Consider the following 13,884-nt stretch of genomic DNA (forward strand, 5'->3'; position numbering starts at 1 on the left):
TCATCTGTACAATTACTTAAAAAGAAAGTATTTGTGACTTTGGAAGGGTAAGTTCCTTTCTTGGAGAAGGAAGATATGGAAAACACTGCCACGCCTTTGGTTTGGTTCTGGTTTACCAGTGGTACAAATGATTAAGCTAATGGTGAAAACCAGTAAGCACATGCTTGAAGCATACTCCTCGTGTTGTATGATAAGATCTAAAAGTACAGTCTATGCCACCACAGATTTCTGGCTTCATCTCTTTTTGCTGTGTGTACTGCTAATGAGGTGAGTGCCACTGTTTGAAATTGAACACTAACTGAGGGGAAATCTTTTACTTCACTTTCTAGCTGGAATTATTGTTCACTGAAAAGTGAAGGAAGAGATGAGAACTCAGTCCCTTTAGGAAAAAAAAGTGCAGTTGATATGATTGTAATGAGGTCGTGACTTGCATAGAGAAGAAGCTCTGAAATGAGAAAATAGGGCATAACTGCTGAAAACGATGAGGAAATTGTCAATGTGATGAGAATCTTTTCTTCAAGTACTGGAGCTTTCTTCTTCAAGCATTAGAACATCTTCAAGTCAGTAGCTGATTAGGAGTTGCAGACTGGTTTAATCAATATAGAATGAAACTTGGGTATTCCTTCACTTCTGGTCATCTACATATTCTGATCTTCTGATGGCTGGAAGAACACAGATACGTGATGTGAGCCTAGACCAGACGCTGCAGAAAAGCTTGAGTTCTATAAATAGGCAGTGACCTATGTCTAGAAAATCTGTACATTAATTTTAAGAGTTATGTTTTATATTGGTTTTGGTAGAAAAATTGATCTTAAATGCCTGTTGAAAATTTGGTTTAATTTCTCTAGATTATTATTAAGACTCTAAATGTGGTAGTCCAAGTCTCTCTTCTTAAGCTTGAAATGAGTCTTAAAAAAGGCAGAATATAAACCATTTTCCTACATTTGCTGGAGATAGTGAAGAGAAATTATGCAAATGGCTCTTAGTGTATTGTACTCACTTCTGTTATGCCCCATAGAACAATTCCCGTCAGGATGACAGAAATAATTCTGCTTTTGCAGTGTTAATGACTGCAAGAGAGAAATCTGGGGAGGAGAGAAAAAAATAATATGAAAAAATAATCCAAGTTACTGGTCAAGGACTGGTGCTCCTGGTTGTCAGCCTGTATCTCAATAGGAACATGAGAGGTCTATGAGGAGAGATACTTCAGAGCTACCAGAATTGAATTCCTCAAGATTTCAGTGCATATTCTTTATACTGTTTGTAATAGGTTTGTATTTTTTTTTGAGTTTCCAAAAATTGATATGCTTGTAGCTGGAGTTGGCTAGAGAAACTAGACCACTTTCTACAGCTTTACAGTGTTTATAAATGAGAATCATCAGGATTTTTTGTATTCAGTCTCTGTAGTTCTGCTTCATTATAATGAGATAAGTGTGCCATAGTTGCTACTGCAAAACCATTGTCTAACCTTTTCTTTAAAACAACAATATTATTAGAAGCAGAACTAATTGTTTGTTATGCATCTGTAAGAAATAATGTTTGTTTTACCCAGTGACTGTAGACTGTAATCAAACCAGTACAGCATGAACTTGGAACTTCAGGGTTAGAACCCTGTACAGAATAAGAAAGCAACAGGACTAGTGTCTGAGATTCTTAAAAGTGTTGGAAATTCCACTGTAGGTGTGACTTACATGGCAACACTGTTATATTGGGTTATCCAAACCCACAAGCAAATCCAAGAAAAGTTGCCAAAGGTAATTTATATATATATATAAATATACATATATATATATATATTTTCCTGAAGGAAAGAAAAAAATCAAATTCATTTGAAATTCACATAGATCCAGGGTCTGCCTCTGAGCATTACAGCTGGCCTGCAAATTGAAGCCTAAGCTGTCTTTCAAAGATCACTTTCAAGTGATTTCTGTGGTGTAATGATTAAAGCCGGAGACCATCAAGCCAGGATGAGCACAACAAGTTTAGACTAAGTCACACTCAATCAAGAGGAACTGGATAGTAAACTGACTGCAGTTTTCAATAATTAGGTTATCATGATTACAAATACTTACTAATGCAGTGGTTTAGAGTTCCTTTTACTGTGTTTGAAATGTATGCACACTTGGGTTGGGGGGAACAGCTCCTTATGCAAAAAAATGTCTAACACATTCAGGATAAGTTCAATGGAAAATGTTTCAATGCCTCTACTCACAAATTTAACATTTTTAGAATGATTGTAATGGTGGAGTGGCAACTAAAAATACAAGTGAAAGACAGTAGTTTGTGAAAACTGATGATGAAGAAGAATGTACTAAAATTCGGACAAAATCATAAGCTGCTCTTTGAAAGCACATTGAAAAATAAGAGACTAGCTTTGTATATTAAGAATGATTTCTCTTTGGCTTGTAGATATCTTTAAAAATAGAAGTGTGGCAAGAGTTTACTGCAAAGAAACTTACTACTATTTTTTTACCTTTAGCTTTAGCTGCAAGTGGCTGTTATTACAGATCTGTTTTCCTCTGTGCTGACCTGAGCACCAGCTCTCCCCTGACACCTATTTTTAATTCTAAAAGGTGAGAGAAAAGCGCAGGGAACTGTTCTTGTGTATGGAGGATGCTTCTTAGGAGTATTTGTCAGTATGACACTTGCACATTCTATTGAATCTGTATTTAGTCTTGTCAGAAGTAGGGAAAAGTAGAGGATATTTTTACCTTTTCATGGAAAACTCACTATGTGTCAGATTAAGGTATCCTCATTCTTGCTCTTCACTCACAATCGCAAAGTTGTATTCGAAACCAAACAGGAACCGTAACCCATCACTGCAAACCTTGCTTTTAAGTCCTTTATATTTTGGAGAGCAAGAGCATAATTGAAAAGTTTCTGCTATGACTTTCAGTAGTTTTACAAAGCAACAGAACTGAAAAAAATCTTGCATTGAATAGTAAACCGTCAATCGTTCTGTTCTAGAGCAAAGTAAGAAACCTCCTGCTGACTTTGGTATGTTATGAATAATACTTTAAGTTATTGAATTAGGTGATGTCATGAGGTAAGGTAGCCCTGCCATGGAATAAAACATTTTTTTGTGTGCTGTTTTGGTATTACTTCAGTTGTGTGCTTGTTCAATCTAGAATATCTAATGTTATGATGAGAGGCATAGTATTCACTCAGTTAATTGCTTTCTCACTCTTGGATGATAGCTGATTCCCTCACTGCAAATTCAGAGGTCACTTCTGCATTTCAGAGGTCAAGGCTTTGTGCTTATATCTAAGTGTGAATCTTAACCTTTCTTCTCTGATTACTTCTTTATTCACTCGTTCCTTTCCCAGACTGGAAGAACTTATGCTACTGGAATAGATGTTCCATAAAAGCAGTCACATGGAAGTTTGTGGCCACTTTGAAGTCAAATTCAAAATAGTTTTTGAAAAATGCTTTCCTGTCCAGTGTAATATTCCATACATTTTCATAGGCAAAACCAGACCTTCTTCAATTTCACCCAAAAGGGAGGCTACCAAGTTCTAAAGAATAGTCCATAACTAAAATATTTGAGTAAGTTTTCCAAAGGAGTATGAAGTCAATATTTTTAACAGTTTTTGTAATATGATAAACCCCTTGCTCTACAATAATTTCAACAGTTGCCTCTTCCAGTTCCCACAGGTAAAGAACAAAAGAGGAGGAAAGGCCATGTCCAACCTGGGAGGTAGAATGTGTTTCTCTCAAAGCAGTTGTGAAGGGGAGGGACAGCACTGTCCTGGTAGAAGACTGCCAGTGTTGCTTGGCTTGGAAGGAACCTCAGAAGCTCCCTAACCCAATCTGTGGCTCCAAGTATGCTCAACTGTTTTGAGTGGTCAGTCAGAGCTTGACCCTCTTTGACCTTGAAAAGGTATGGACACTAATGCCATTTCTCTAGGGGCCTATTTATCTGTTTGGCATCTTCATGATGGAAAAGATTTTCCTACTGTTGAGTCAGAACCTCTTCTGCCTTAAGACTTGATACCTCTCTGATAAAAAGAAATACAGAGCAGATCAAGAGATTATTGGAAATTATTTCAAAATGATGAGAAATGTTTAGGGATTTTATTCAGTCACTTCACTTCGTATGTGCTGGCTGTTAGAGAGTGCCCTTCCTACCTCAAGCTCATCTCTTCTCTACACTGAAGTTCTCCCATCATCTCCAAACAGGGCATTTGCTTGGCCTCTTGACTACTTCTGCGGCCTGTTCTTGCAACTATGTTGCCCCCTGGAGATGGGCTTTTTCCCTTGTTGAACCTGTTGGAGAAGAAAAAACCTTAAGGCTGTTTTTAACAAGATTTATTCTCTATGTGAGCTTCTGTAAAAATGCAACTGTGCAATTCCGTGTCTCCCTAGGTTTAACTTCTCAGCTATGCTGTTTGTGAAGTAAAGATCTTGGTGCCTTTGGGTGAGATGGTTAACTAATGGAGCTGTGGGGAGCTGGTGTGGGTGAGAATGTCTGGGGGTATTCATGGGGAGATAAAGAAAACATACATGGTCTGAACTGCTGTGTCTGTAGGGTCTGAAGAACAGCATTGAGCTCTGCAGGAATTCCAGCTGAAGGTGCACCCATGACTGTGGCCTGAACACTTGTCTCCTGCTGCTGGCCCTGTCACAGGTGAGCCCTGCAGAGGCCTTACTAACAGGGAGAGCAGCTCCCTGGAGGCCAGCCCTTCCGTGTGACAGGATTTCAGCTGAAAATACACTCCAGGTAATAAAATGTCGCTTTGCCTCACAGGGCCGTGTTACCAAATTCTAAACACAGCTTTGTTTTTCCGGCTTTGCTCTCAATCAATAATAATCCTCTGTAAGTACTTGTGACGTCTCTCGTGACCTGTTACGCGCTCTGTTATGCCCCGCTGCTCCTTTCCTTGTCGCAGCCCGACCTCTCACAAGCACTTAGACCTCATACCAGCCCTGCCCCACGCACCCTCCGTTCAGCTCTTCCCTCCCGGGCCCGGCCGCAGCGCTCAAGGCGGAGCCGCTGGGCACCAGGCCCCGCCCGGCTGAGACAGCGAGAGGGGCGTGCCCGCTCCGGCAGCGCATCTGCGTGGCGGGCGCTGCCCGGCAGGTGGCGCTGTAGCCGCCTTCGCCGCTCTCGGCTCCTCTCGGAGCTGCGCTGCGAGGAGCCTCCGCGTGTCCGCCATATTGGTGCCCGCGCCGCAGCCGCTGCGCCTTGTTCGTCCATCTCCTCCCGGCGCGGCCCAGCGAAGCCCGACGGGGGAGGAGACGTCGGCGCCGCCGGGCGGGAAGTGGGGGCGAGGAGACCGCGCGCCGCCGGCAGGAGACGGAAACGAGCGGGGCCCGCGTCCCTCCGCGCCCGCCCCCTGCGCCACCCGCCATGGCGAGGAGGCCCGGCGGTTCCTGAGAGCGGCGCGCACGCACGGAGCGAGCCGAGCCCCGGCCCGGCCGCCATCAGCGAAGAGAAGCCGCCCGGCTCCCACCTCTGCCGCGACATGGAGGCCGTGAAGGCCTTTAACAGCGAGGTGCGTGCCCCCTCCCGCGCCTTCCCCTGGGGTCGGGGAGCGGGCGGGGCCCTGGGGCCCGGCGCCTTCCCTGCCCCCTCCCGCTGCGCGCGCCTCGCCGCGGGGAGGGGGCGGAACCGGGGGGCCGCGATCGGGCAGCCCCGGGCGGCGGGAGCGGGGAGCGGCCTCCCCGGGAAGGTCATCGGGGTGCGGCGGGGGCCGCTGTCAGCAGAACAGGGGGAGGGGGGAGGGCGGGAGAAGCTCCCCCAGTCCGGGCAGCTTCCACCGAGGGGCTGGGGGACACGGCGCCAGGGGGGCGGTGTGGGAGGCTGGGGGGAGTGGGCCTCTTCCGTGCGCCTGGCTGGTGAGGAGCACGGTGACCGGCCAACTTCACCCAGAGGGCTCGGGGAGAGCGGGGCATTTCCTGGCTAGGTCTCTATTCTCCGAGCCGCTCACCTTTTCCGGCACCCATTCCCACCTTTCTTGTTTAATCGCCTGCCCTCACCCCGCCAGCGTACATCTCATCACCTCCTGGAACTGCCTTTTGAATCGGGGGGTGGGAATGCGAGGGCCTTGGAGGCTCACCTCCGTGACCGAAAATAGCATATTTAGAGAGGTCAGGATGAAAGCAGACATTCCATACGTGTTCCATGGAACCGCACTAAAACCCTGCTGAGAGCGATACAGAAGATTTACAAACACTGTTCACAAAGATCAGCTATTGATAGGCTACGTAGCTTCTTTCTTTCTTTTTTATTGCACCAGTACTTCGTCTTATTTCAAGATAGTTCTTAGGATAGCTCTGCTTTGTTCCTCTTCATTGCAGGAGTTTATATTTGAGAGCTCAGGTGAGAATAAGGAAAATAAATAGCCATTTTCTCCATGGGAAGTTCCATGCCTTAGAAAACTCAACTTTTATTAAATGTAGAAAGTATCAGCTCTGATTACAGTGTGTACTTCCATAGGCTGCTCAGAGTTGGAGCTCCAGGTTGCTTTCTTCACCTCCAACATAGAAGCAGCAAGGTTTTAATGATTTAAAAGTAATGCATTTTTTTTCTTCTATTAAATGGCAATTTGCTTTTTTTAGTGGTACAGTGTGCCAACCGTGTCGTATCTACAAGTTGAAATAAGATTTTAGAAGTGTTTTTAAGTGGGCAGGTGCTTCTTGAAAACTCAGTAGCGGCTGAATAGCCCTAACTGATGTACAGTGCTGAATTTTGCATGTAATAGAATTTAAATTCTCAAGTGGAAAAATCGTGTTGTAACCAGAAAAAGAAAATATTATAAACATTTCTACTTTTTACTTAGCTTACATACCATATTCTTAAGTAGGGAAAAGGAAGAGTCTAGTCACAACAACAGAAGAACATAAGCGGTTTAGAATCTTATGTCTACTTCCTAGCGTGGGCAATAGTTTTTGCTTCCGTATTGAGAACCAACTTCAGGGTGACCGAGCATGCAGGTATAAATACTGTAAAAAAACATTGACTTTGGAGAATTAGGGTGAGGAAGAGGAAAGCTTCTGTGTGCCCATCTTATAAGTGCTTGAAAAAGACAAGAATTTGCAATCTTGGATAAAAAGTGGCAGAAGTTGAACCACATTTTCTCCTCTAGCGTTAGTTGACAGCATCTATGAATAGATTTGCTTTTATGACTTCTTTCTGTTTTGGTTTAACATACATCTCTGTATTTGAATGCTGATCTACACTGATAGGAAAGTTTTGAAGATGCTGTAACCAAACCCCTCACGCTGGAAGTAAGTGATACACAACTGGCTGTGTTTCTGAAGTCCTGAGTATAGTTGCTTGATACTCTAACACCTCCGTATCCACCACAATACTTGATTTTAACTTAATTTTCCATAGTTATTTCTGGTCTAAGTGACCTATACGTATTCAGCATTTAAGAAATACGAAATGACTAATAAACACTTTAAATAGTTGAAGTGTATGTGCCCGTAGCTTACGGTCTATGCTATACCTGAATACTTTTGAATAAGTTACAAAATATTTGTACTTTGCTTCCAAAATTCCTTTTTATTATTATTTTTTTTAATATATGTATTATGTTCTGAGATGAAGTTATACTCCAGAAATGACATCAGAGTTCTGTTCTAGAGATGCTTGCCTTAAAATAGATATAAATTAAATTTAGCGTCAGATCCCATAGACTAAATTCATAGAATTAAAACTCAAACCATGCTTTCACAGAATCACAGAATGACCTGGGTTGGAAGGGACCTCAAGGATCATGTAGTTCCAACCCCCCTGCCTGGCAGGGCCACCAAACATACACCTTTACTAGATCAGGTTGCCCAGGGCCCCGTCCAACCTGGTCTTGAACACCTCCAAGGACGGGGCATCCACAACCTCCCTGGGCAGCCTGTTCCAGGGCCTAACCACTCTCCTAGTGAAGAACTTCCCCCTAACATCCAACCTAAATCTTCCCTCTTTTAACTTAAAACCATTTCCCCTAGTCCTGCTATTGTCAGCCCTTTCGAAGAGTTTACTCCCCTCCTGGGAGTAAGTTCCCTTCAGGTATTGAAAGGCTGCAATGCTTTCTCTTATGCAGCTTGCATTCAATTAACAGTTTTTTACAATAGTTTATGTAACTTATTGTTGAAGTCTCAATGACACTTTAGAAAGAGCCTTGCAAATATATTCAGACACTTAAATATGCAGACTGGGTACTTCTGTTGTTTGTGCTTTTTTTTAGGGAAGGAGTTGTGTTTGGATTCTGCAGTGAAGCTAAAATAAAAGCAGCTGTCCATCTAGGTGTGTAAATTACTCAAAGTGTTTGTGATAGACTGAAAGAAGATCTCATAGCGATCCTATAGGAGAGTCACAGTGGAAGTGATTAACATGGGTCATTAATTTGATTAGAAAGAAATGTCTTGAGTTTCCTCTTGTACTCTGAGTACTGGAAGTAATGCCCGCTACTGCAGAAAGTTGTTCCATGTCGTGTTGGTACTTGGCATTGTCGGTGCTGTACCTCACTGTGAATGTAAAATTAATTGTAACATCCCATCTCTGGAGGGTTCAGGGTCAGGTTGAATACGGCCATGGGCAGCTTGATGTACTGGGTGGTAACCGTGCACGTGGCATTACATGTTTTCATGTAATGGTTGATATTTTACCTTTGGTTAAAAACGCTTAGCAATTAAACGGGAAGATAAAAAATATTTCACAGCTGACTTTGTGTGCTGTTAATTGCCAATGTTTCATTGCATGGCTTATTCTTTGTGATAGTTGGCATCCTTGAAGATTCTGCTCCTGCAGAATCATTTTCCTTCAGGTCTCACTTCAGACCCTGAGCTTTTTCTTGAAAGCATAACGTCAAAGTCAGGAACAAGTCTTGTTATTTAATTATTTAAATTATTAAACATTTAAAATTCTTCATGCATTCCATACAGTGTATTTTGTTAGAAAGTATTTGAATGGACTAGAGGCAAGTACACATACTGCCAAGTTCCAGCAGTGGGATGATAGTGGTTTAATTGCGAACTTAAGTAACTAGAACACAGTATTTGTTGTATAGTTCAGTGCTGTCAGCTTTAGAACTAGCCATTCTCAAATCAGTTTCAGGTGCTGTGAGTGGAACTGTTTCAGATGCAGTACTGCCCAGAGTTTACTTACAATACTGAGATTCTTGTGAGGAAGAATATTAGTTAACTTTTAAGGAACGGTATCGGCTTAGATGCTTATTTCTCTTAAAACTGCAGTAATAATTTACTGATCTAGTTCAATTAAATGCAGCATTCTATTTACTTAATGCTGCTCATGTGTCTTAATAAACTATCTTAGGACCTTGGTGGTGCTACCCTTACTGTCTCTCTGTTTTCTGTTTACATAGAAGAAAAACACCCTGTGCTTACATTGGACAGTTATTTTTCTAGTCTTAAGGCAGCACAATATATTACTGATATCAAAGAGGCAAGTGTGAAGAAGTCACAGAATCACACAGAGTCACAGAATGACCTGGGTTGGAAGGGACCTCAAGGATCATATTGTTCCAACCCCCCTGCCTGGCAGGGCCACCAAACATACACATTTACTAGATCAGGTTGCCCAGGGCCCCATCCAACCTGGTCTTGAACACCTCCAAGGACGGGGCATCCACAACCTCCCTGGGCAGCCTGTTTCAGGGCCTAACCACTCTCCTAGTGAAGAAAGTCAACCATATTTAAATAACATAAAATAAGAAAAAGGCAAAGCTGCTTCTTGAAGCTCATACCAGGAACAAGAAATCTCTTTGTACATTTGGCTATTGATCTTTTCATACGCAACTGAATTGAATGGTGAGATAAATATCATTGTGGAGACATGGAATATGCTCCATTTTAAAGTGTTTGAAGGCAGGGTGTACATTATGTACTGAAAGATTAAGGAAGTGACTAGAATTTGCTTAAAGTCTAAAGTGGATTCCTGTGTCCTTTTCTGTTGTAAATCCGCGTGTCTTCCAGGAGGAAGAACCATAAGTATGACTTGCCCTGAATTACTAGACTGGGCTTCAGGTGTTAATAACAATGAATATGGCTGTCCATACATAGGTTATCACAAAGCAGGGTTGTAGTGAGCATCTGATATGCAGAATAGTTTTGAGAGCTATGTAAGATGAAAGGAAGTGGTACATAAAATCTTCGTTGTTACATTTGAGTTCACTAACTGCTTCTTCTGGAATCTGTCAGTGATAGGGATGTAACTGTCACTGATCCTTTACTGGTGGTGCAGTTGTCTGTGTGCTCCATTTAATTGAATTGTCCATTGGTCGCCGTTGCCATGATGATTGTTCAGACAGTGTGTTTGCAGGGGTGGTGGGGAACAGTTTAGTTAGCTGTGGTTTCAGAAATGTCCCCTTAGGAATAACTCACGCGTTAATTACACATTGGAGTATAGGCACACAAAAGTACAGTGTAAATCAGTTACTCTCTTTTTGAGGACTGTATTTCAATGGCATATTCTAAAAATAATCAATGCAGCTTTTTTACAAAAGAATGTGGGTTGATACTAAAAAAAAAAAGAAAAAAGAAGCTAAATAGTATGCCTCATAAAGATGCTAAATAGAAATTGATGTTGAATAGCTGAGTAGAATGATGAAAAGGATGCTCTTTGAAATGAGGAGCCAGGGCTTTGATTAGCACAAGTAATGATAATAGCGGTTGTATATGAGGAACAGTGAAAGGGCATGTAAGCTACTCCAGGGCAAGACAGGTCTCTGAAATCCTGCCTTCACTGAAGCACCTGTAACATCTGAGTGTTTTATTTTCTTTCTCTCGCTGCTGAGAAAAGGAGAAATCCTCTGCTTGTTTTCTTTCTCACTAATAGTTTAACAGTGGCAGAAAACAGTGATAGGAACGTGCAGCCTGCTTTCACATCCTCTGCTGTTGTAAAGGATTCTGCAACAGATACCTTCGAAGCTTTTTTACTTTCTGTTTTGTCTGACACTTCATTTATCATCTGCACTTCGTAAGTAAGTTTTGTTGTAGCAGATGGGGATGCTTTTTTCTCTTATTAATTTTTAGGATTAAAAATTAACCATTTGCATCTGTGTGTAGGTACGTTTCCAGAAGGTTGCCTCAATGTTTCATTCTTAACCTCTGGCTTGGAAGTGACAATGGCCTTCAGTTTTATTTTGCATTATAATCCCATAGAGCTCCTTAGAGAAGAAAAAACAAGCAACAGAGAATGTAGAGAAGATGCATGATTTCCATTAGGATGCGGCAAAGTATGTAAGAATTCGCTAACTTCACTTTTGCTGTCAGGGGCATGAAGGGCAATGTCAGTGCAATGTAAATATTTCACGCCGTTGCTTCCCAGCAAGTGTCTAACTATTTGCTCTTTGTTAAGAGGGCACAGGAGCAGAAATCATTTTTCTTAGCAGAATATACTAAGTATGAAGTTTATGAAATCACCCGATGAAATGTCGGTGCGTGTGCTGGAGAAATATTTATAGTTTGGGTATCGCATTTTCAAAAACCTATCTGACCTTCGCCTTTCTCCAGTCACAGAATCCTGAGTAAATGATCATGCAAGGGTATGTTAAAGGCCCCAAATATTAGCTGTTTTTTCTCAGTAGCCTCACTTCTTTTGTGGATTATTGTAGGGTAGGCATCAAATATTTTTCTACCTTCCATGCATATTCTTTATATTTCGTCTTAAACTGTGTTCTAGATTAGAACCCTGTACTCTTGTAGTGGGTTGTGAGTTTTAATGTAGGTCTCCGGATTCTGCCAGTACTCCTGGGTTGAGGTTGGGTTGTTATAATCATTGGTCCTGTTGGTTACTCATTTAGGGAAAAGTGAACCATTTTGCAGTTTAATACAAATGCAATTCTGAACTCTTAGACCGTCATGAGACGGGTTAGTTTTACCCTACTGATGATGTGTCGTTGCACTACTACTATCTGAACTCCTAGGAACTCCTAGGAGTTCAGATCCTTTGATTTTCACATACTCACTAAAACCATGCCTAAGGCTACAATCTTCTGCAAAGTACTTGAAATTATCTTAAGTCTTATTTGAGTTTGTCATCAGCAGCCTGTTTTCCTCTGGCAGCTGTAGAGTCTAGTAAGCGAAATGACTTTCTTATAGAAAAAGAAACATTCGGAACAAGAGTATTTGATTAAACATGTCTTCAAACATGTGTTAGACATTTGATTATTTTCATGAAGATTCTTTCACTTGAAAGGTGGCTGGCTTTTTTTTCTGACTGTAAATTTGGTCCATCATTCTACCTCTGGACTGTCAGTGAGAGATTTATCTCCTGAGTGATTCAGCTTTGCTTAGAGCCAGCACTCCTGGCCTCAGCAAACACTGGTGTAACTGTATGGTGACAATGGGATACGATTGTTCGTGTATGTATTCAGAGTTCATCTTGGCTTTGAAGTCTGTACAAGATCAGTCCTTGTTCTCATATCGTAGCTTTTCATGAATTGCACGTACATTTCTTCTGTTTCTTCACTTCTTTGAAGTTATTTTTCTGCTGTATTGCTGTGGGAGTACTGACAGCAGCAGCAGCCAAGTGGGTAATTTTATTAACCATTTTCAGTAGGAGCTTCTACACTGTATGAAATGTGTTCTGTAAGAGAACAAGAGTTCTTCAGCTACTGTTGTACTAGTTCTCATTTTCACCTGTTCTTGGTCAGCTGTACCAACCAATACCAAACCTTTCTAAAAAATAGTTTCTAAAGAAGGTGTGTTTAAATTTGGAGAAAGTAAGAGGATACTACTATGACCCACCATCAAATTTATTCCACCAAAAATGAATTCACTCTATACTGTCAAGCTTTTGGCAAGTGAATTGCCATTTGTATAGTATGCATGTATGTACACTCTACAAGTGGTAATTACAGTCATGTATATCTATGACTACCATGGAGATTCAGTGCATTTTGCCATTGTTTTTCCTCTAGAGAGCTTGAGTACAGAATATATCTGATTGTACTGGGTACAGATTTAGATGCTATGAGCTTTATTTTGTTCTGTTTTAAGTTTCAATTGAATAATACTGCTTTGCTATTTTTTCTTTTTCTTCCAGTTTTGTGATTATGTGAGCAAGTATGTGGTGGATATTGTTTTGATGCTTTGACATTCAGAAATATAATGCATGTGTTTTAAGTTAATAAATTGCATTTGCATATGCAAGGTAAGGCTTGACACCAGAAGGAAAGCAACATGGCAAAAGCAATAACAATTTGCAACTTGTTTATTGTTTTGGAGGCTTGACAGACAACTCTGTGGTTCCCATTTACAATCCTAGTAGAAGGTGTGTAAGAGAGGAAGAGGCTTAGATCCAGGAGGCACTAGCTGCAAGGAGCCGTGCTTTGGATGGGTGGTGGCTGAGCAGTAGGAGAGCATAGCATAGCAACAGCTGAGAGATGGAAAGCACCTTCATTGGTGGCCTTGAATTTGTTGATTTTGAAGTTCTGTCCTAATTGTAACATCAATTTTGGAAGACGGGAGTAAGCATTCTTCAATGAACAGATTACAGCTGTACAAGGTGTGTTATAAAAGGCAGTGAACAGCTGTCTTACGTTGTTGAATTGGAATTTATAATTGAAATAGCAGGCATTTTTGGGAAAAGTATTTCAGAAGATCCGTCTTCTGGTGCTGTTTCAGTGTTTCCACATACTTCTTGATTTGAAATTCAATGCTGAGAGGTTCCATCTTTCTTGAAATGTCTTTTTTTCTTTTTCATTTTATTTATTTTTTTTCAATGTATTAGATACTTGTTTAAACTGATGTATAATTAACTAGATGAATCCTTTGCTTTCCATACTTATTTTTTATAGCTTCTTTACAGAAGTACTATTATAAATTGAATACTCCTCAGTCTAAAACAGATTCTTGGCCTTAAAATATGGCTTTATGGAGCTTACTCGACAGATCATTTATAGGATAATAACATAGATA

General features: G+C 41.2%; 1 protein-coding gene across 7 annotated transcripts in view; it reads left to right on the forward strand.

Moving 5' to 3' along the window:
* The first annotated feature begins 5,051 nt into the window (after positions 1-5,051).
* SCAF8 (SR-related CTD associated factor 8) overlaps positions 5,052-13,884 on the forward strand; it is an 86,843-nt gene continuing 78,010 nt past the window's right edge. For 3 of the 7 annotated variants that reach the window (XR_014944016.1, XM_015858252.3, XM_015858253.3), the window contains exon 1: positions 5,327-5,495. Coding sequence is in view for 5 of the 7 variants with exons in the window: in XM_015858252.3 (XP_015713738.2) it covers positions 5,466-5,495 (30 nt within the window). In the remaining 2 variants the exon portion in view is untranslated. Of the gene's footprint in view, positions 5,496-7,193; positions 7,231-8,189; positions 8,249-13,884 lie in introns of those variants that run through there. The other 4 variants (XM_085541533.1, XM_015858254.3, XM_085541534.1 and 1 more) reach the window with 3 other exon arrangements.

The sequence above is a fragment of the Coturnix japonica genome, chromosome 3, assembly GCF_054131305.1.
Source record: "Coturnix japonica strain WE chromosome 3, WE-NBRP24, whole genome shotgun sequence".
Classification (NCBI taxonomy): domain Eukaryota; kingdom Metazoa; phylum Chordata; class Aves; order Galliformes; family Phasianidae; genus Coturnix; species Coturnix japonica.